Source organism: Maniola jurtina, chromosome 5, assembly GCF_905333055.1.
Source record: "Maniola jurtina chromosome 5, ilManJurt1.1, whole genome shotgun sequence".
Lineage (NCBI taxonomy): Eukaryota > Metazoa > Arthropoda > Insecta > Lepidoptera > Nymphalidae > Maniola > Maniola jurtina.
This window is the reverse complement of record NC_060033.1, coordinates 7,384,034-7,406,389: the sequence shown is the minus strand read 5'-3', so window position 1 is coordinate 7,406,389 and position 22,356 is coordinate 7,384,034. Positions and strand designations below refer to the sequence as shown.

The 22,356-nt window shown below is 34.7% G+C and overlaps 2 protein-coding genes across 2 annotated transcripts in view; one reads left to right on the top strand and one right to left on the bottom strand.

Annotated features, from left to right (window-relative positions):
- Positions 1-1,493: 1,493 nt before the first annotated feature.
- LOC123865049 lies at positions 1,494-8,330 on the top strand. Its single transcript, XM_045905872.1, has 3 exons — positions 1,494-1,554; positions 4,282-4,407; positions 7,828-8,330. The coding sequence occupies exons 1-3, from the start codon at positions 1,531-1,533 to the stop codon at positions 8,314-8,316; spliced, it is 639 nt and encodes a 212-aa protein (XP_045761828.1). The 5' UTR covers positions 1,494-1,530; the 3' UTR covers positions 8,317-8,330.
- Positions 8,331-9,121: 791 nt separating this feature from the next.
- The window catches only part of LOC123865044 (nose resistant to fluoxetine protein 6-like), a 41,752-nt gene continuing 28,517 nt past the window's right edge, over positions 9,122-22,356 (bottom strand). Inside the window, exons 2-14 of the mRNA XM_045905867.1 lie at positions 17,816-18,022; positions 17,302-17,507; positions 16,231-16,442; positions 15,865-15,953; positions 15,244-15,425; positions 14,020-14,171; positions 13,294-13,462; positions 12,542-12,735; positions 11,547-11,694; positions 10,794-10,983; positions 10,237-10,379; positions 9,796-9,905; positions 9,122-9,288 (exon numbers count right to left, since the gene is read on the bottom strand). Coding sequence (XP_045761823.1) covers positions 9,213-9,288; positions 9,796-9,905; positions 10,237-10,379; positions 10,794-10,983; positions 11,547-11,694; positions 12,542-12,735; positions 13,294-13,462; positions 14,020-14,171; positions 15,244-15,425; positions 15,865-15,953; positions 16,231-16,442; positions 17,302-17,507; positions 17,816-18,022 — 2,078 coding nt within the window. The 3' untranslated portion in view covers positions 9,122-9,212. The remainder of the gene's footprint in view (positions 9,289-9,795; positions 9,906-10,236; positions 10,380-10,793; positions 10,984-11,546; positions 11,695-12,541; positions 12,736-13,293; positions 13,463-14,019; positions 14,172-15,243; positions 15,426-15,864; positions 15,954-16,230; positions 16,443-17,301; positions 17,508-17,815; positions 18,023-22,356) is intronic.

Below are 22,356 nucleotides of genomic sequence, written 5' to 3'. Positions count from 1 at the left end.
AGGAAGGGTTATGATTTTAGCAGTCAATGTATGTATGAATGTGTGTATGTAATTATGTATGTAGTATGTATGTGTGTGTGTATGTTTGTATCCAGATACTGTGTGTTCCACCGTAGCGCCTAAACTACTGGGCCGATTTTGATGAATGAGGTGTCATCGATTCGTCGTAAAGGCCCGGGTGACATAGGTTACATTTTAAACGAAAAAAATTGACCTAATGGATGTTACCTACATGAAAAAAAGTGGGGGTCTTCAAATTTTTTTTTGCTATTGTATCGAGTAGGGTGTCAAATGACAAAGGAGAAAATTCTGAGTTCATAAATATGTATAAATGTACTACAACATTAAAATATACCAAGCGACAGAAAAACAATTTTACTATAATATTTCAGCGTTTATTAAGACGATCGCATTCGGGTTTTAGTTTTCAACTTTTTTTCTCTATGTCGTATTCCTCATAGCTGAGGGTAGTGACCCCTTTCCATTAATCACATAATGGTAGAGGGTTTCTTAAAATTAAATGCGGTGGGCTCCCAGACCTGCCCCTGTACGACTATCCCTGGATTAAGAAAGGTGTGTACCTACAAGATTCTAGGATTTGTCCTGTCTACGCCAGGGTTCGCTCCTATTATAGGTGGGTAGTAGCTAGGTACCCGTTAGATATACCTAAAAAAACAACGAAATAGGCTGAAGGTACTAGAGCCAGAACTTAATGCCAACTCAACTTTTTTTGCAAAAGTTTCTCATTACTAAAATATTACCTACGGCCCTACTACGGCCATGGTAGCTAGCACGAAGGTAGTTAGCGAGGTAAGACTCACAAACTTGGGTGTTCGGGTGAACAAATAATAATTAATTCAGGGAAGCCATCTAAATCTTCTCTTCCTCTATTTAAATATGTAGGTATAAGTATATAAAACGAAAAGCTGACTGGCTGATCTATCAACGCACAACTCAAACTACTGGACGGATCAGGCTGAAAGTTGGCATACATGATGCAGATAACTATTATGACTTAGACATCCGCTTAGAAAGGATTTTTGAAAAAATAACTCTTATGGTGGTTAAATAGGGGTTTGAAATTTGTGTTGTCCATGCAGACGAAGTCGCGGGTATTATATAAATTATTTACTCCATAACGGTTATAACATTTAAAAAAAACTATAAGAACGCAGTTAGGTACCTACTTACGTACATGTTACATGAGTAGAAAATCGACAAATGTAAACTTATTTTAACTAAAAGATACATTGATGATATAATAAACCACGAAGTCTGATCTAGTTTTTGTTTAAATTGACCACATTCAAGTCTCTAGCTACACTGGACATTAGATTGGAATCACAAATAATTGTAGGTTGACCGATTCAAACGGACGTAAGCCAATGAACGGTCAATTTAAAATGGTGTTACAGTTAAAAAAAGTTCCGGAACGCGAGAAAATATCTGAACCTGTCACTTTACTATAAAATGGCGCGCCAGTTATTGTGACATCATAGTAACTTTTTCGTTCAGAAACTCAACATCAAAATGTTCGCTCTACAAAGATATTATGTGAGTGTAGATAAATAATTATAATTTTAACAAATTAATTTGCGTTGAAAGTCGAGTGTTGCGGTGAAATGCAAGTGTTGCCTTTTCAGAAATACTTAATTAAAATATTTTCAAAGGATTAAAATTTAAAATAGTCATTTTGATTTAAATCCAGCAACGGCTGAATTTTGGCTTAAATTAAAATGTGAGATTTAATGATAAATAAAATATTTAAAGCGGTTCACTTAGGTTCATGATTATTTTCTTTGTTGTCTGTATAATGCTCGAATATTCCTATTTCTTTCATAAGACGGGAATAGGAATATTGTACAAGATAAAATATTTTTAAATATTTATAAGGTTGCCTAACTAGGCAACCAGGATTTGCCTGGCTAGGTAAGTAAACTTAATAATGCCTGTGATATAATAACTGAAAGTGTGCCTGTCTGTCTGTCTGTCTGTTTGTCTGTTTGTCTGTCTGCTACCTTTTCACGGCCCAACAGTTCAACCGATTTTGACGAAATTTGGTACAGGATTAGCTTATATCACGGGGACGGAGAGGCTCCTTTTTATCCCGGAAAATCAAAGAGTTCCCACGGGATTCCTAAAAACCCATCCGCTTAACCGATTTGTATGAAATTTGGTACCTAGGTAGCTTGCGTCCCTGTAATTGACATAGACAACTTTTTATCCCGGAAAAACAAATAGTTCCCACGGGATCTTTAAAAACCTAAATCCACGCGGACGAAGTCACGGGCATCCTCTAGTTATAAATAAAGATTCACATTTTATACCGACACATAGTTGGTTTATAGCGACATTCGTAAGGCATACTGCATATACCCACTAGGTCATAGTAACTTACTGGTCCATATAATTCCACTATAAATATCCTTCAGTCGTGCACTACGCTTCAGATAGACGATGTTAGCGAGCTGTAAAAAGCTTAGCCTCTTGCCCTGAAATATACGGTTTAGCATCACGCGCTTAGGGATCACTATTTGCCTATTTTTTCGATTTTATTCATTATTTTCATGTACCTATAAATACTTTTATACGTAATTTATTAATTAATTTTTATTCATCATTTTATTTACATTATTTTATATAGTAACGAATTGCTCTATTGCGTGTGCGCCGTGATTGAAGGATAAATCAAGAGACGTTATAGGTAGTGAATAGTGATGGTATAAAAAAATTGAACCGTCTTCAAAACTTACTCTTACTTTTTAGAGTATGTGGTTTTTGAAGTCGGATTAAAATTCTTTTCACACTTCTTTCGTTTCACAATTTTAGTGGCCCCACTGTACTAAAATATGCTATGCCTAGTTAAAAACCTTCTGTTTACCAAACTATGACTACACTGATCGCGAGCAATTTATTTACTCTTATCCATTGAGGAGTTCTGCTCGCCATCTCCGAAGATTTCATCAGATCTTCACCAAATTTATATGGTACCACCTGCAAAGAATACCCTTTCAAACAAAAAATATTTTCCAAATCGGTCCAGGCGTCTTTGTGTAATCGGGGAACATACATTAAAAAATATTCCGATGAATTGAGTACCTCCTCCTTTTTTGAAGTCGGTTAAAAATAGGTAATAAAAAATAAAATAAAATGGAATGATGTATTTTGCTTATCCACATCTAAAACGGTATAATAGTGCTTTAAATTCCTTTTCACCCTACTCGTATTATATTGTTATCCACTATTTATATCACTAAGTAAGTAGGTAGGTACTATTGAAAAGAGTTATTTCCCCTTGAGTAAAGTCTCATGCAACTCACGCACTCGAACTGAACTGCAGCTGAACTGCGCGTTGCGTCAGCGCCCCGCACGATATACTCTCCAGCCGCGACGCGCGGCAGTGACGCCCTACGCGGTACGCGCGTACACAGCGGGCACAGCTAGTAAATAAATATAAACGAAATTTTCATCCGTATGTTCCACCAGAGCTCCCAACGACATCGGCTAAGTTATTGCATACAACAAGCTGCATGCCTGATTGTGATTCATAGCTCACGCAGCGACCGGCGACCTAATAGTTGAACATTTATTACTCTGTCTATACCTACATAAGACTGGGCGCACACTGATTGCTACTGCCTAATCTTTAATGACTTATCGTTTAAGCTCTAACACCACGCAAGTCAAAATTAGCAACATTACAGAAGATCAAAAAGGCTTGCTATTTCCAGAGATTTGGATTGTTTGATGGATTGCTGATAGTCTTGAACTAGTTTCTACCGAAAGTTTTCTTGTTTCTGATCGGCAGTAATGCACCTCGCATCCTAATAGCAAATTGCATCAAAATGTCAAACCATATGCTCTATCCACGGAAAGAATTTAGTATAGCGCTCTCTCTCTGTTACGTAATCCCATACAAATGACTGAGAAGAGACAATAATTTCAGTGGGCGTTAACCATTTTGAGTCACCAACCAATCACTTGCCAGTTTAAAAAAAAACTAAATTCAATTCAGGTTTTCAAAAAACACTCGAAACTTAATTCGAAATAGATAGATTAGTTCCATTTAGAAACTCCTCCGGGAGTCTCAGATTTTTTTGCTATGTGGAGTGGGATGTCATATGAGAGGAGAAAATTCTATATTATAATACGACAAGCAACTGAAAAACAACTTTACTATAATATTTTAACGTTTATTAAGAGGAGTAGTCGGGTTTTTGTTTTGGTCTTTATCGTGTTCTTATAAAATATCTATGTTTTATAAATTAAATATACTTACAGTGCATATTCGCCGTGGCGTTAGTTTCGTCCTTCGCTAATCCACTACAGCAGCAACAACAACAGCAACAGCAATGGATGCCGTACAACACCAATCTTGAGAGCTATTTACAACAACACGATCAACAGGTACGTTTTTAAACCCTGCCAATTGTTCTTATACCCGAAATTGAACATGTTACTAATAGGGATGGAATTATTGTAATCTAAGCTATTACACTGATCGCCAATGATTTGCTGTTTGTTACCTATTGAGGAGTTCCATCCTCTATCTCCGAAACTATTCATCTTATCTTCCCTAAAATATAGAATCAACCTGAGAGTAAATCTTTGCAAAAAAAATTGTTAAAATCGGTTCTTTGATAGAGTTGTGGAGTAAAATCACAGAGTAAAATCGAGAAGAATTACTATTTTATACCCCGAACGAACTCTATTGTTTTTCGGGATAAAAGTACTCCTTACATTACGGTCCTTACGGTCTGGTACTACAAAAAGCCACCAAATAAGAAAAGAAGAAGAAATTATTCTCCTATAATAAGTTTTAAATGAGTAGGTATTACTATTAACAGCTATAAGTATGCCAAGTTGCGTTCAAATCCGTTTTGTAGTTTCAGCGTGATGTGCACTCGCCATGCATGCACAGAAAAACAGACAGGCAAAGATTTAAAAAATGTTTTAAGGTATCAGAAAGGACAATGATTACTTCTGTTAAAATTTTCAAAGTGTATAACGTACGAAAATCGTCCAATTACAGTTTTATTATAAGTATAGATCTTCCATCTTGTTGTTTTATTCAACTTGAGAATGGTTCATGTAGCTAATTGAATAGGTCTGCTAGACCAAAACAACAACAGTGAATTGAACAAATTACATTTCATTCTGATTGCCACTGAGGTCGCGTAAATTATTAGGTATGGGACGAAACTCAGTTTTCGGGACTAAATCGTGTTATGTTTATTCGATAAAGCAGACACAATGTTCATATGCGATGTCACTTGTTGGAAAACTACCCGTTTTATATCTTGCCTATCTTGTAATTTTTACGCTATAATAATTATAGGTTCTCGCCATTGATATAAATAAATCCAAAAATTGTTTCGTCAATTTATTCTTCTCTAATTTATTTAATAGATAGATAGGAATAAGTAGTAAGTATAAGCTGATCCGCTCGGCGTCGTTCGGGTGGAATTCGGGAAATTCCAATGGCGTTTTTAAGAACCTAACGAAAAAGCACAATACGATAAAAGTAAACTGGCCATGTGCGAGTCTTTTAGGGATCCGCACAAAAAAAATGAAAAATATCAAAATACCAATTTGTGGCATCAAATTAGCAATTGATGCCACAAATTGTTAGCTAGAGTGTTATTATTTTATTCTAGGATTCTGAGTCTGACGACCATATAAGGGCATTTCTAGTATTTTCGTAAAATTCGATGCAATGTTTGTCTTTGTTTCGCCAATTTAACTTGTGTTGTACCCTGTATCTGTCGTCATATATTTAAAAGGGCAAGTTTTAAAAACTTTATCTTTACTTGAATTCGAAATAGTAAATTTTTCATATTACATATTATGTTTGCAAAGTAAGTAATTTGCGGGCTTCATCAAAAATAAAACGATAGGTACTAACTGATTTAATATTATTCTTTAAAAGTGCAGGGACGGACTTTAATAAAGGAAGACCAGTTTTCAAACATCTAAAAGTAATTTTTTTCTGCGGGGTTTGACGGAGTTTTCCAATTACACTGTAAAGGTCGCTGCTTTTCCTATTCAGGGCTTTATCATACAATCAATCATATTATATTATCTACAGTCTACACAATACCTACAGCTCGAAAAAAACTTAATATCTAAGTAAATTGAGAATACTTATAGATCGTAAAATGGGTTACGACCAAGGAATACGACTAAGGATTGAAAGCGGCCCGTAAAATTATATTTTTATTACATGCTACAGGTGTTTTATATTCATAAATTGTTATTTTGCGGCAAAAATATTCGAAAATGTAATGAAGTACCTACTCGAATTTATTACTTCGACCGATGAAAGAAAACAGATTTCATTCGATTAATGACTAACATAAAAGAATCTTTGGGGAATAATATTATTTTCTGAAAGTATCGAGGAATATAGCATTGAGAAAATATTGATAATATTACACAACACAATAGCCGCAACTGTTATGGTTTTGTGGTAAATTATGTAAGAATGAACGAACGAATGAGTGGCTACATCAGCCTTCACGTTTACCAACCATATGCTACATCTATAATTAATTATATCTGTATTATTTTTACATAAAATAAAACGGTAACTGGACGAATTCTGTACTTTTATATTGAAAAATGCGAAGTCTCTGTTTGTTTGTTAGCACAGCTTAGCCGCTAAATCGATTTGACGTAACTTTGCAAAGAGCTGGAGAGTGGGTCGGACATAGGATACTTTTTATCCCGAAAAATCAAAGTGGTCCCACATGATTCGATATGCAAAAAACCCACGCAGACAAAATTGAATACAGCGTTTGATTACCTCTAGGTACTCATATTTTATTATTTAGAAAAATGTTAAAAATTAAGAATTATGCGTAAAAATTTGGAGGCATCTGCTAGTAGGTACAAGGTAAAAGATATAATATTAATTATCTAAGTGTAATTTTCAAAAAGTCTTTTAAGTTTAGTTGTTTTATCTATAGGCATTTCAGATACGTAATACAGCGCGTTAAGAGGGGTCTCTCCGTCACTCGCTTCATACAAACGTAGTTCCAATTTCATTTGAATATTAAGCAACCAAAGTCCATGAAATTTTGCAGACATATTCTAGAAACTAATATCTATGTCTGTGGTTTTCCAGATTTCTGTTAAAATATTCGGTTTCAAAGTTACGCGGTCTTAAAAATTTACATACAAATCTTTGAGCCCCTGTAATTTTAAAACTACATATTTTTAGAAAAATCTAAAACACCACAGACACTGATATTAGTTTCTAGAATATGTCTGCAAAATTTCATGGACTTTGGTTGCTTAATATTCAAATGAAATTGGAACTACGTTTGTATGAAGCGAGTGACAGAGAGACCCCTCTTAAACCTATGACATAATAGATCTAAAAAAAGATACGTTAAAATATAACTGAATCGATGCTTACTTAACAGAAAATAGAGCAAAAGTTAAGTCTGGTGTGCCGCTAAGTTACCGTTACGCGGAACCGGCGCCATTTTTATTTTTTATTTTTTCCACCTTAATAAACTAGCGCAGACTGAATAGTGAAAAGTCAAATATAACTTTCGTTCGGAACGCTCACCATTGTTTGGGAGCGCTTTTTTGTTTTTGTTTTTAGTTCTTTCATATCACGTTCTGCTGTAATCAAGTTTTACATAATATACGTAGGTATCTAGAAACTCAAGACTTTTTATGTTCTTTTCCTTACTATGCCATCGGAACAGTTAAGTGCGAGTTGAAGAATTGGCTCCGATTCTAATCTGAGTCCGATTTAAATTCTTCTAGATAGTATAATTTTTAGTTGAAAAAATTAATGTTAACTGTGGCTTACAGTACCAACCGAGCGACCATTCTTCTGGTTTTGACTTCGGAAGTCATGGGTTCGACTCTGGCGATCAAGGAGACTTCGGGAAAGGCTTCGGAGGCCATGATCTACAGGCCCAATCGTTTCCTGTGCATCACCACGTCGAAGAAGAAAACCCCGAGCCAATCAAACACTACAAGGAAATCGTCGTCCCTGTTCCAAAGAACTTTGAGTTCAAAATCCATCAGCCCATCCTTATTCCTGTCCCACATCCCATCCCCATCCAAGTTCCCGTCCCTAAAGCAGTAGTCATCCCGATTATAAAGGAAGTTTCTATCCCGGTCGAGAAATCTGTTCCGTATCCCGTTGAAAGGACTGTGCATGTTCCCAAGATCAAGGAAGTTCCGTTCGAAGTTATCAAACACATAATCGTACCAGTGGAAAAGCCTGTACCTTTCAAAGTACCTGTATATGAAACTATTATCCACACAAAAAAAGGATCACACAAGATTCGTTAAAATTGTAAAGTTGCCGTTTCGCTGTGATTCTTTTGCGCATAATTAGGTAAAGAATTATGTCTTAACCACTACTTTCTGAATATTCTGATGAGAGACGTAAATATCAAAAATCGAAAGGAATATAGGTAGTTACGTCTGGTATTTTATTAAAAAGGGATTTTAAATTAAAAAATTTTAACTATCTCTATGATGAAATCCTATATATTTTTAAACCCGCCGTTAACGGGGCTCTCTCCGTCACTCGTTTCATACAATCGTAGTTCCAATTTCATTTGAATATTAAGCAACCAAAGTCCATGAAATTTTGCTTAATATTCAAATGAAATTGGAACTACGATTGTATGAAACGAGTGACGGAGAGAGCCCTCTTAAATAAAAGAAAAGCCTTCTAATACTTTTGCGATAGTTTTAAGCATAAAGCTTTGTTATCTTTGATGCTTCGACAAAATATAAGAGGCCCCTATTTATCTAAATTCGCCTTGATTTATATTTCCTTTTGTGACAGATTTTTTGTTATTGTTAGGATGTCTGAGTGTGTGCATGTTTTGTAAATATTGTTATTGTTGTTGTTGATTAGTTTAAGATATAAATAATATTTTTAGTGACATATTAAGTTTTTTTATAATCCTCACCTAAATTCCTTGCATAATAATATTATCTATTGGTGAAATTGGGATTGAAAAAAATCATGTCAATCGAGTTAATGTCCCATGGCACTCATTTGTACTTACTGTATGAAGGAAGTCCGTAGGTACTTATACCTGATTTTGGTAAATAAACTAAAATAGAAATTCAACTACAGATTTGATACTTTTTAATTTAACAATGTAGAAACTTTAAAGGTATAACAAAGGACAAACTTTTGTACAGACGAAGTTTAAACAAAGTGATATTTTTTACTGAGTTTTCTTTTGTTTGGCGTGTATATTATTATTTTGGCATTCGTTCACTTTATAGTCGTTTTTCTTGTTCCTGGAAACAAAGAACGAAAATAATTAGAATGGTACGAAATTATTACCACAATACATACACAGGTTTTATTTATAGAATAAGTAACTAGACAGCATGAAACAAAAGTTGCAATTCGCGTTTTCAGTCCTACATATTCGTGTAGGTACCTATATATTTTACACTTTTTACTGGATTTCGATGCGATTTTCATTAGCATTTGGAGCATTTTACGAGGCCCATATTATTTACGTGTTAAAAATAGGTATTTAAGTAAGACTATTACTTTTCATCTATAGAATACCTATTTCCAACCTTGGGTAGCCGGGGCGAGTCTAGTACCTAATCTTAATTTAAAGATGCAGGGAACTTAATATTTCCAACAAGTTGCACTTAATATTCTAAGTGTGCAACCCTTTAGAATATTAAGAGCAATTTCCACAAGCCTAAGGTCAGGTAAGGCATTCGCATACTAAACTGAAGATTGTGCGGTTAATTTTTTTCGAAAAATTACAAAATTACTTCACTTACTGAATATCGAATATAATATTGATGATTTTACTCATTGGAGCTTCGATGAATACAAAGAGCAATAAACTGCTTATGGTACATACTACCAATACACCGAATATGTGGATAAGCTGAAAAAAATAACACGCACTTAGGTTTCGAAAAAAGTAAGTGTAATTTAATAAGAAACATTATTTTTTAAGTCGTCTTCAACAACAGAAGTTTCCAAAGTTTTCCACACTGCATGACTGTCGTGTTCTTCGAATGCCTTGCTCCGAGTCTGCTAGCCTCAGTTCACCTAGTAGGCGGTCTATTAAAACTGCAGGTCTTTTCGATTCAGAGTCAACCAGAGCCGTGCCCTTTGGCCATTGCAACTTCACAACTCGTTAAGCCTTTTGTAACTTTGGTTCTTAGAACAAAAGTTAAGTATGATATTATATTAAAATCAGCATGATAACATACCATTAAGAACATGTCATGGTTCAATGGAGTTCTTGTAGACATGACAGCGCGAGAAAAGACCACCGTGTGGAGGAGATACGTTCCGTACGAAAGTTTGCTAAGTGGCAAGAAAATCCCTGATTTGAGAAAAGGACCAATAATAGCTGGAAAGAGAAAAATATAGCTAGTTAATGATAATTTGAAAATTTTCAACAAAACCCAGCACAAAATGGATATTACATTTACGTGTCTCTACTACTCCCTCTACTCCTTTTTGTCGTAGTTGGTTGCGATAGTCACACCAATTAGTGCTCAGAACGTAGTTTTTTTCATTGCCACAACACGTTGTGGTTATGTACCATGATAGCCACGCATTTCACTATGTGGCTTTTCTGCGATTGCCATCACGTCGCGTCGTGAGCTTTTCCATAAGAGGCATATCACGAATTTTACGTCGTGACCTTTCTGCGATTGCCACAACGCGTTGTGAACTGTTTTTTCGCTCAATGAGCGTTTTCAGGCTTTGAGTTGGAAAGTTAATAAAAATAAAATACAGAATAAAATTAAGACGAACTTACGAACTGCACCATATTCGCAGAAGGCAATCAAACAAGCCATAGCTATTGCCCAGATAGTCCTGTTGAAGGAGACAAATAAGGCCGCCTCCCATACGTTGTACGGTCTGTCTATGTCTTGGAATGTACCGCCCATTACCATAATTTTCATTGCTATAGCCAGCGCAATGATGAAACCTATTTGAGAATATGCCTGAAATATTAATGGTAATGTCGAATGTAGGTAACAGGTAATTTTGAAAATATATGTAATACTAGCTGACGCCCGCGACTTCGTTCGCATGGATTTAGGTTTTTCGAAATCCCGGGAGAACTCTTTAGTTTTCCGGGATAAAAATTAGCTTATGTGCTAATCCAGGATATTATCTATCTCCATTCCGAATTTCAGCCAAATCCGTCTAGTGCTTTTTGCGTGAAGGAGTAACAAACATACACACACACACACATACAAATTTTCGCCTTATAATATTAGTGTGAAGTGTGATGTAGTAAACATAGAGACCTTTTTCGTAGGAATACCTCAGTATCTATGAAACTAAGCAATTGTTACACTTTCCGTGTCCAAAGATAACAGTCAAACTCCTTATTTTGTTATTGGCTAACTTATCAGACCTGCTGGTAAGTGATGATGCAGTCTAAGGTGGAGCGTGTTTGCCTAGGACATATCATGACATCATGTACCTAAGCACCTAGGCATGAGACCATAATCTTATACACATTATTTAAAGCTCTCTATTTGTATCTGGAAATAGGTACCTTAGGGATAACATTCCTGTGTTTGTCCGGCTTGTAAACGGTCATCAGATAACCCACTGCGAGGCCTACCAAGTAAGGGCCGGCTCGCAGGTGACTCCACAAGTAAGTTGGATTTTTGAATAAGGAGTTCCGGTAGTCTTTGATACTTCTGTAAGAAAGCATGTTGCGTAAATATTTATTTACCTACTAGGTGAAGACATAAACTTACTCTGTGATATTACCTACTGTATTGTTGTGTAACATCACACGGTCCAGAAGCAGAAGTCAATTCATAAAAGATTTACCACAGCAATAATGTTTGCGACTTTAGTGTATCTGCTTAGTGGTCATCGAAAATAATTATTGCGATTGTAACACTGTAGTGGTCATTACAACGGTGTTTTTAGATCGCCACCTATCTACTCAGATAACAGATTCTTAGTTGAGGGGAAGGTATACCACGGAAGAGGGAATGAGCTTAGAATAAAGTAGTTATACCAAAATACTCACCTGTTTACTGTTTTTGTAATAAAGTTTATATTTTAAGAAGAATAGGCTGCAAATTCACAGAATCGAATCGATTCACAATTGAAACTTTAACATATTTAATTGAAAAATCAGCCAAGTGCAAGTCAGACTCCAACACAAAGACTTCCGTACCATCTTGAAAGATAAACCTAACACTTTTATGTAGATCACTGCAAGTTAATGACGGACTGCGCCATCTATATCTAATTATGTGATTTAATTAATTTTTTCGTATGTAACCACAAATTAACGATTTTCAGATTTTGTCCTTTATTTGCGCTATAAGACCTACTTACCTGCCAAATTTCATGATTCTAGGTCAACGGGAAGTACCTACCTGATAGGTTTCTTGACGATAGACAGACAGGCAACGAAGTGATCCTATATAGGTTTCCTTTTTTCCTTTTGAGGTACGGAACCCTAAAACAGTACCTTAGTAAGTAAGTAGTAGTTGTAAGTATTTTCTGATCAGACGAACAGAATCTCACCTTATATTAAAAGGAGGTACTGCAGGTAGCCTTTGCTGATAAGTCACTACTCCCGGCAAGACTATGGCAGCAATGACGAGGACTGTGAACGTTGCAAACGCAATCCGACGGTTCTTTTTGAATAGCCAGATTATTATCACTCCTACGATTGATAGGTGAAAATCACAGGGCACTGTCCATAAGATAGGATAACACTGGAGAAAGAAAAGATAATTGTTTTAGATATTAACTACTTAAGTAATAAAATATAGGTACTATCATAATTTACTTCCCCCGGGCTCACGTTCAGATTTCGAAAACCTTTTCTATCCTAGGAGGCAAAATGAACCTTTCATCGCAGATTTTGAACGACAAAATAGTTATTTGTTCAACAAGATAGCAAAGTTCATTTTTGTTGCGAGTGCCTAGTTTGAACCCCAAGTGGGCGAAGGACTCTATAATAGAAGATTCTAAGTAAGAATCTTGAGTGTAGCGAGAGGTTCAAAGGCACAAGAAACAAAAACTTTGCTATCGTGTGATAAATACAACTTTTCACCTCAATAGCGAAAAAATACAAGATTGCCAATACCAATCCAAAGCATTCTAAATTCAAAACACTTTTTCTCACTGGGTGAGCAAATACGACTTTTGTTCACTGGTTTAAGGCAGCAAAGGCGCCCTGTTTGAGCTAGAGAGGTGAAAAAGCCTTTCCGAGCTCGTGAAATAAAAAATTAATATACTTGTTGTTCCTTGTGTATACTACCAATACTAACAATATTAGCAGTGTCTACATAGTTTCCTAGCATAAGCAAAGTCAGCCACCAGGTCTTTTTGCAAACGTCGGCCTCTTCCTGTGCGACCCTGGGCCATAGAGGGCCGTCGCCACTGCGTACTAACACTTGCATTGAGAGTAGTAATAGAAATCCTAACATCCATGCAAACCTAGAACATAAACAAATTAAATAAGTAACGTCATAGGAAATTAAAAGCCATCAGAACTAAAAAAAAAAATCGGTTCAGAAATCTCGGAGAAATCGGTTTACCTACCTACATATCAAAAATATAGTGACTTATGTGTTTTATGCGTATTAGGTACTTCCTACATGAGAACAATACCTAGGTTTATTATATTCAGTAGGTATGTTATTACCTTCCTGAAAGTATGTAAATTAATGAAAGAAATATCAAAACCAGTTCATTGCTCTTATTTAAAGTAATAGCAAAAAAAAAATCAAGTCGCACACATATTAATAAGGTTAAAATTATTTAGAAACTTGTATTAGATTCTGTCTTGGTCGCGACTTGGTATTGTCTAAGTCTTGTCTTAGTCGTATCTTGATCAGGTCTTAGTTTTGTCTTGGTCCTTATTGTGCTTTGGTTCTACTACCTAACTTCTTTCAAAGCTACTTGGGCTTGATTTTAATATGCACTGACTTATTTGGGTATATCTCATTAAGCAAACAAAATCTAAGGAATGTAATGAAATATAAAAACGGTACCTTAAGTATCGCTTCAGTATCATAAGCAATGGGTTATAATGGTTCGACGAAGACATAACTCCCTTAACCAGAAGAAGTCCTGACATCATGAGATAAGTGTCCACGACTAGCTCTGCGTGTGCTAAAGCGGTCAAGTTATATTTTTCAGTGTCCTGCAAAATTAGATGTCTACATTTTAGTCAGAAGTGGTAGCTGTAAATAAAAGAATGTTCACAAGTAAACGATTTTTAACGTGTGAACTGATACTTGGGAATCAATTTGGGAATACAATTTTGTTCTATTTGGACGCTTTTTTAACGGACGTAAAAAAGCTCTCCTGTAAATGAGGCCTTGTTCGAGCTTTTACACTAGAAACCATAATATAACATTAAATGAACTATAAAATATGGTAAATGGTCAATCTGGTAGAACTATTTTTACGTGGGATTAATGAAAGAATATAATTTATAAGTAATAGGTATATTTGCACAGAATTTGCGTTATGTAGTCGTCTAAGAGTTCAATAACTCCATGTACCTAAAACAGTTAAGTATAATTGTTATTACGAATTTTTTGATTTAAATTGTAGATTATGTAAATGTTAGTTCATTTAGATAATCTACAGCAATCTACGATAAGTATCTTATCTTCACTTTAGAATTACAGTTAGTTCTAAAAATATAGTTATATTGCTCTTCAAAACACGCGAACATTACAATCAAAGTCACATTTCTAATTAAATGTTTATATTTTAATTCAGCTAGGTATAGAAAAATAGATATCGAGGGTTTCACGACTGAAGGGCCTACGTGTTCTACAGTCAAAGGAACAGTTTTACAGAAGAGAGAAAATGTATATAGGAAAAACCGGCCAAGTGCGAGTCAGACTCGCGCACTGAGGGTTCCGTATTCGGGTATTTTTTTCAAATATATATTTTTTGCACGATAAATCAAAAACTGTTATACATAAAAATAAATAAAAATCTGTTTTAGAATGTACACGTAAAGCCCTTTCATATGATACCCCACTTGGTATAGTTATCGTAGTTTGAAAATTAAAACACATTTTAATTTTTTTAAATGATGTAACCACAAATACGGGAAGTACCCTATAGGTTTTTTGACAGACACGACGGACGGATGGACAGACAGACAAACAACAAAGTGACTCTATAAGGGTTCCGTTTTTTCTTTTGAGGTACGGAACCCTAAAAATGCATAATTTCTAGATTGTTACAAAACTTACTTTATCAACATCCAAATAGTTAATAGTCCCGACTAAGTTGTTTACAACCCAGACGTGTAAGGCGACTACTATGCCAGCTGTCAGGCATCTGATGCCATGCATCGACGGGATATCATCTTTGTACTCCTTGTATAACAACGCCACATTTTCCTTCATGCAGAAGGCTTTGACAAACCTATTTCCTGCAATCATTTCAGGCAATAACTAGCTAAACAAATATGAAGAACTAGCTGATGCCCGCGACTTCGCGTGGATATAGGTTCTTCGAAATCCCGTAGGAACTCTTTTATTTTCCGGGATAATACGTAGCCTATGTGCTAGAAATAGATAATATTATCTATCCCTAGGGTATTATCTATCTCCTTTCAAAATTTCAGCCAAATCTGTCGAGTAGTTTCAAACATACACACACACATACACACAAACTTTCGCCTTTATAATATTAGTGTGATACCATTGTTGTGTTATTCATATAATATTATAAACACCTGTAGGAAGTTATTATTGTTATATTGTATAAGTATGGGCATTCCTGAGGATTGCCTAGAATCTTGACCAATCGCGATGTGCCCGCATTTTAGCTTTGAACTACAACATATTAGGGTTTCATAAAAGACTTACCAACTCTGCCCATTTGGAGACGATTTTCGTAGTAACTATTCAACGTCGTACAAGTGACTACTGCTATTATAGCAAAAGCTAAAACATACCTAAAAATACATAGTAATCATAATAATAACAGAAGAACTGTGACTGTATTACGAATCTGCTATTTTTGACAAAAACAAATATAAATTAATTATATAAAAGGCGCTTCATGAAATAAACTAAATCCGTAACTAGTAGTGTGTCTATAGAATCTACAAAAATAAGTAAATTAATAAACTTAATTAAGTAGATAGGAGGATAATAAGAAAACCCGTTGTAAAAGTTAGTGATAAAGACGTTGGTGCCTATTTAAAACAAAAGTTAGTAAATAAAACTCACAGAATAAGATAAAATTTCACAGGGTACTCCTCCTTAAGCCCGGCGACTTGGCATGAATCAACGCTGACATCGGCAATTGGTATCGTAAGCCCAAGATGTGTTTGTTTGAATAAGCTCTGAACGAGTTTAGAGATGGCCTCCGAGTTGCAATCGACAGGAACGCACACGCCCCAAGTGATAGTATTGAATGTTACACCGTGTTTTGTCAAAGACTGTAACAATGCAAGGTTTTTATTATTGAAGTATATTATGTTAAACCTGGGACGAAATTGGAAAGCTTTTGACTAAAAAAAAGGGTCTACCACTGGTTCAGAATGACTTTCCTGCCGAGAATAACCAGCAAGAAACTCGGCGGTTGCTCTTTTCAAATATTCAATTCATAATCTATACCTACTTATAAGAAAACTGTATCTAGAAGATTTTGGTAAGTTTGGTACATTTAGAAATTTTAGTCGGAGAAAAGATTAGTATCCCAAAACATTTTTTTTTGAATTTTTGACCGTCTGTCTATCTGTACGTGTATCACGAGAAACTACTAAACGGATTTTTAAATGAAATTTGGTACAGTGGTAGCTGTAATCCGGGTTAGGTTATATAGGGTAGTTTTTATCCCGAAAAAAATTAGGGATCAAACTTTTTATCGATTTTACTCCATAATTCCGTCTTTGAACCAATTTGCAAAATTCTTTTTTCTTGTTGTACTGTCAGGTTGGTAACATGCAAGTTTGGTGAAGATTTGATAAACAGTTTCGGAAATAGAGGATGGAACTCATCAACGGGTAGCAGCAAATCGATCGCGATCAGTACAATACAAAGCAGTTTTACTTACATTTACATAACTCTTACACACACACAGGATACAATAAATATTTTCAATTTAATTTGTTTTATATTTCCGTCCCCTTTTTATACATACAAACATTTCTTACGGTTTAAGGAAATATATGCCGATTATACCGATTTTTGCAAAATAAATTTGATTCCTATGTTTTACCAACTAGAATAATTTAGCGAATGCTCAGTTGATTTAATATTTTTTTATGAAAAACATTACAAAGCAGTTTTACTTACATTTACATAACTCTTCACAGAACTGTAAGGCTCTACAATCATTTTCTGTGGTTCTTTATTATAAAGCTTGATATCAGCAAGACAATATTGCGTTCTGTACTCCGAATGTGTCTCTAGCCATGGTGCTTTCATGCATTGATCGTAATTTCCGAATTGATATCGAGAACCGTAGAAGATTCCTGTTGGAGTTTGCATTGAATCCCATACTGTAAAAACACAATAATAAAATGTTTTAATCTCATCTTATATTTTAGTTAATGATTACAATAAGTACCTACTAGTACATGTAGTTTAAAATGTAATAGAATGACGCGTTGGTAAAGTAAATGATAGATAGTGATAAATTCAACGGCAATGAAGGGAGCTATGCTTGGATTTTCCCTAAGTGATCAAACCAGACATGGAGAACCAGAGTGACCGACATAGCTCAATTGATTTTGATGATGAATGATAAATCATTAATTACCTATTGTGAAATGAGAATGGATAATCAGTAAAGTAATCTGCTACTTACTCCAAGTTGCCCATAAAGTAGAATTTTTCACATTTTGCAATATATTTAAGACTTTTTGCTGACATACAATTTCTTCTGTTGCCCATTGTTCTTTAAAAAGATCTTCTATAATCAAATCCAAGTGCGATATCCGTTTCCTATTTTTTGTAAGTATCTCGTTTCCTCTTGAATTTTTAATTTTATTTTGGCGTTGCGTGACAGTTTCACCTTATGAATAAATGAGACATACTCGTATATAAACATTACAATATTCATCTGTAGACCGCTGCGTATCAGCGAACTCTACCACACTCCTAACCTAACCTAATCACTCAGCCGAAATAATTTCGTGTTTCTACGTATGTATGCTTCATGGACGAAATACTTTTGCATAATAGTCAGGATTAAAAGAGTGTTTGTGGGGGATTTCGGTAGTATTAGAGTGTTTACGGTAGTTCACACAATAATTGTTGTGAACCAGACGCAAAAATTACCACATACCTAGCTATCTACAAGTACAGCTAGTAGGTACCTACCTACCTATGACGAAACCATTTCAGAAAACACAACGATTGTTTTTTATAATATGTAATAGCTATCAAGTTATGCTAAAATAGGGATTGCCACAAGTGTATATTAAAAATTTATAACAACAAGTGAAGGTTACAGTAACTAGAAAAGAGCTGATAACTTTCAAACGGCTGAACCGATTTTCTTGGATTATTAACTTATTAACTTCAAACTTATAACACCCCTCTTTTTGGGTCGGGTCTGAGTTGATTTGAAAAGTAAAACTTATTTTAGGTAATGTATAAAATTTCTTTAATGAGTAAAATAATACGACGATTACTTTAATGTGAGATTTGAAACAAGGCCATCATTAAATTTATTAGATCATTAAAATTATTAGACAGCTTTAAGGCTAGGCGCGCACTGAGGGGAAGGTTGAATGACTGGCTGATCAAATAGCCGCCTCGATTTATGTCATGCCAAATTTTCACGTAAATATGGACGCTTGTGCGTGCAATCACATCATAATAAATTGGTGTATGATAAATCCAGGTCCTGGCGGCTATTTGACCAGCCAATCACTTAACCCGCCCGTGTGCGCCTAGCATAACAGAAAAGTATTCGGCTGACTGAAAATAGCCTAAGTTTTTATTTTTAAATATGTTATAAGTTTGACGTGTGTATCTGTGTATCTGTCTGTGGCATCGTAGCTCCTAAACTAATGAACCGATTTTAATTTATTTTTCTTTTGTTTGAAAGGTCGCTTGCTCGAGAGTGTTCTTAGCTATAATCAAAGAAAATCGGTTCAGCCATTTGAAAGTTATCAGCTCTTTTCTAGTTACTGTAACCTTCACTTGTCGGGGGTGTTATTTTTTAATTTACACTGGTTCCTAGATGAGGTTTTCTTTTTCCATGGAGATACTAGAGAAAAACAACTACTGATAAATGATTTTATTGAGATTGGAGCTGTCAACAGCAGGAATGATTCTGTTTTAGGATTTTGTAGTAAAACAATCATTTGATTTTTTAATGTCCGTCTGTGTTTCACGTGCCTTTTTCTTTAGAGGGTAATTAATAACTACAGTTGTAAAGTTGAAATTAATAATGCTTCTATTAAGAGTTCTGCATTTAAAAATTTTATTAAAAACAGAAAGAAATATTTATTTTAAAATTTAACCGTTATTCATCATAAAATCTCAAAAATGGACAATACAACATAGGTACAAAACACACGCAGGCACACACAGCTCTTCAATTCAATTCACTTTTTAACCCCCGACCCAAAAAGAGGGATGTTATAAGTTTGACGTGTGTATCTGTGTATCTGTCTGTGGCATCGTAGCTCCTAAACGAATGGACCGATTTTAATTTAGATTTTTTTTGTTTGAAAGGTGGCTTGATCGAGAGTGTTCTTAGCTATAATCGAAGAAAATCGGTTAAGCCGTTTGAAAATTATCAGCTCTTTTCTAGTTTTTTATAGAGTTTTTTAAATTTTAAGTTATCAATTAAGTATAATGAATTTTAGAGTGTAGTTTTTTAATGGTAAACAGTAAACACATTAGAAAATTCAATACATTATTATTATTTATTACGTTCCAATTTCAAAAATATTTATCTTTTCTTGAAGTCGGTTAAAAATGGACTAACGTATTAATTAGCAAGAAAGTAGATCAATATGAAGAGTACTTACCAACACATATATTAAACACTAGAATCCAATAAATAAATGCCACCATTATTAAAATTAAAAATCCTCTACAATGGAGGTGGCTGCGGCGGCGGCCACAAGATTAGAAATGATGTGTTTATAAGATGTTAACAATGTTCATAATATATATGTTATCAGTCAACACTTACTATTCATTAAGAGTATTAAGTAATATCAAGTTTTTGTTATGGGGATATAGGTACGTCATACATAATATGTATTATCTAAGTAAGTTGAGCGTTATGATTTTTAGAGCGTCAGAAAAATAGTTTTTAGAAGTTTTTTTTATTAAAATGTTACCAAAATAACGTAGGTATACTATATCTATTAGATATAGATACTTACTTATAATCTAAAATAATATAATATTCTAAAATTATATATTATAGGGCCTTGATAAAAAGTATCTATAGATTCGTTAGCGATCATTGAATTTAGCACCCACTGTGATTTTTGTCTCTATCATTTGTATGGGATTACGTAAGTGAGAGAGCGATAGGTACTAACGTCTTTCCGCGGATAGAGTATCTCGTTCATAGCACAATGGCTAAGTTGCTCACAGAAGGTTCAAAAACCAGCCACAGCACTTAAATAAAACCAAAGCCAATTAGCTCGCCAAAGGTGTCTATGACCTGAGTTAAAAACAACTGAGGTAACAATTTAATTTTTTTAATGAATAAATTAAGTAAGTATGATGTTATTTGATACGCTAAACTGCCTAGGGAAATGATTGTCTGCCATGCTAATGTTCCTATACCTATGAAATAAAAATTATTCTAAACTTTTTAATATTATTATGATTACTAAAAACCGGCCAAGTGCGAGTCAGACTTGCGCACTGAGGGTTCCGTAAACTTAGTAAACAGTAGGTTTTTAACCAAGCATAGTATACTAGCTGTTGCCCGCGACTTCGTCCGCGTGGATTTAGGTTTTTAAAAATCTCGTGGGAACTCTTTGATTTTCCGGAGTAATCATACTTCAGAGATGGTCCCATATTTTCGTGAAGATCTGATGAATATCTTCGAAGATAGAGAACGAACTTCTCTAGCAGTAGGTACCTACTTGCCTCACAGACAATCTAAGACTAGTGGTCTGTGCAGTTCGTACCTACCTAGACAATTTCAACTGTAGCTGACCGTTTAACGGTCCGTGTAGGTAGTAGACGTACGTTGTTCAACAATTTAGAGCCTCGATAGCTCAACGGTTGAGAAGCGGACTGACTTCCGAAAGGTCGGCGGTTCAAACCCCACCCGTTGCACTATTGTCGTACCCACTCCTGGCACAAGCTTTACGCTTAGTTGGAGGGGAAAGGGGAGTATTAGTCATGATTAGCAGGGCTAATATTCTTTAAAAAAAATTGTCTGGGTCAATATATCGATATTCTTACAATCGATATTATTATTCATAGCCTTATGTTATTTCTAACTCTCTAAGTTTTATACCAAGGACACAAAAAGATATCCATATTTTCAAAATATTTAAAAAAACTAAGTTAAAAATACTTTGTATTTGAACTGAGTTTATGTTTAGGGGTAGGTACTTTACCTTCAGTGGTTTTTACTGCAAATGTATATCTATTACCTGCATCTGGATAATTATAATAATAATTTAATTTCAGCTTGGTAGCTACGTACATAATCAAAAAAACGTGTAAAAAACCAATTTATACTTACAATTAAACACTGTAAAGGTAGACTTTCTGGAAGTTACTCTATAGAAGAGAATAAAATATGATAAAAATATAAATCTTTACAAACAAAAGCTAAAAAAAAACCGACTTCAGTAACCACGAACAAAAAAATAAATTAATTTAATACCGAATATATTATGTTTAATACCTAGGTATAAGAATTTAGTTTTATGGTAGTTCTATAATAACATTTTTTTGGAGCCGGTACCAATTAGCCACACGAACCGTTTATTCTTCATATCGTTTGTGATTCCACATTGGCACCACATCCAAAAAAATTTTTTTTTAAGTTCTAAATTTTTAGTGGTCTTACTGTATTAAAATTGCTATACCTCGTTAAAAACCCACTGAAGTATGACCTACCAAACAAAAAAAATATCAAAATCAGTTCATATTTGACGAAGAAAAAAACACACAGTCGAATTTAGAATTTCCTCTTTTTTTGAAGTCAGTTAAAAATTAGTTTGGGGCCCAAATAAGAGGGATTTGTTTTTGAGACGGTAACCTATTTAGGTAAATGTACCTATCTATCCAAACATCTGAATAGGACTCGATGGGCGAGCCTGACTCACACTTGGCCAGTTTATTCCTGCAGATCCTACTTTCACACACACGCAGCACACTTCTCCTGCGAAATTTTAATAGCGAAACTGA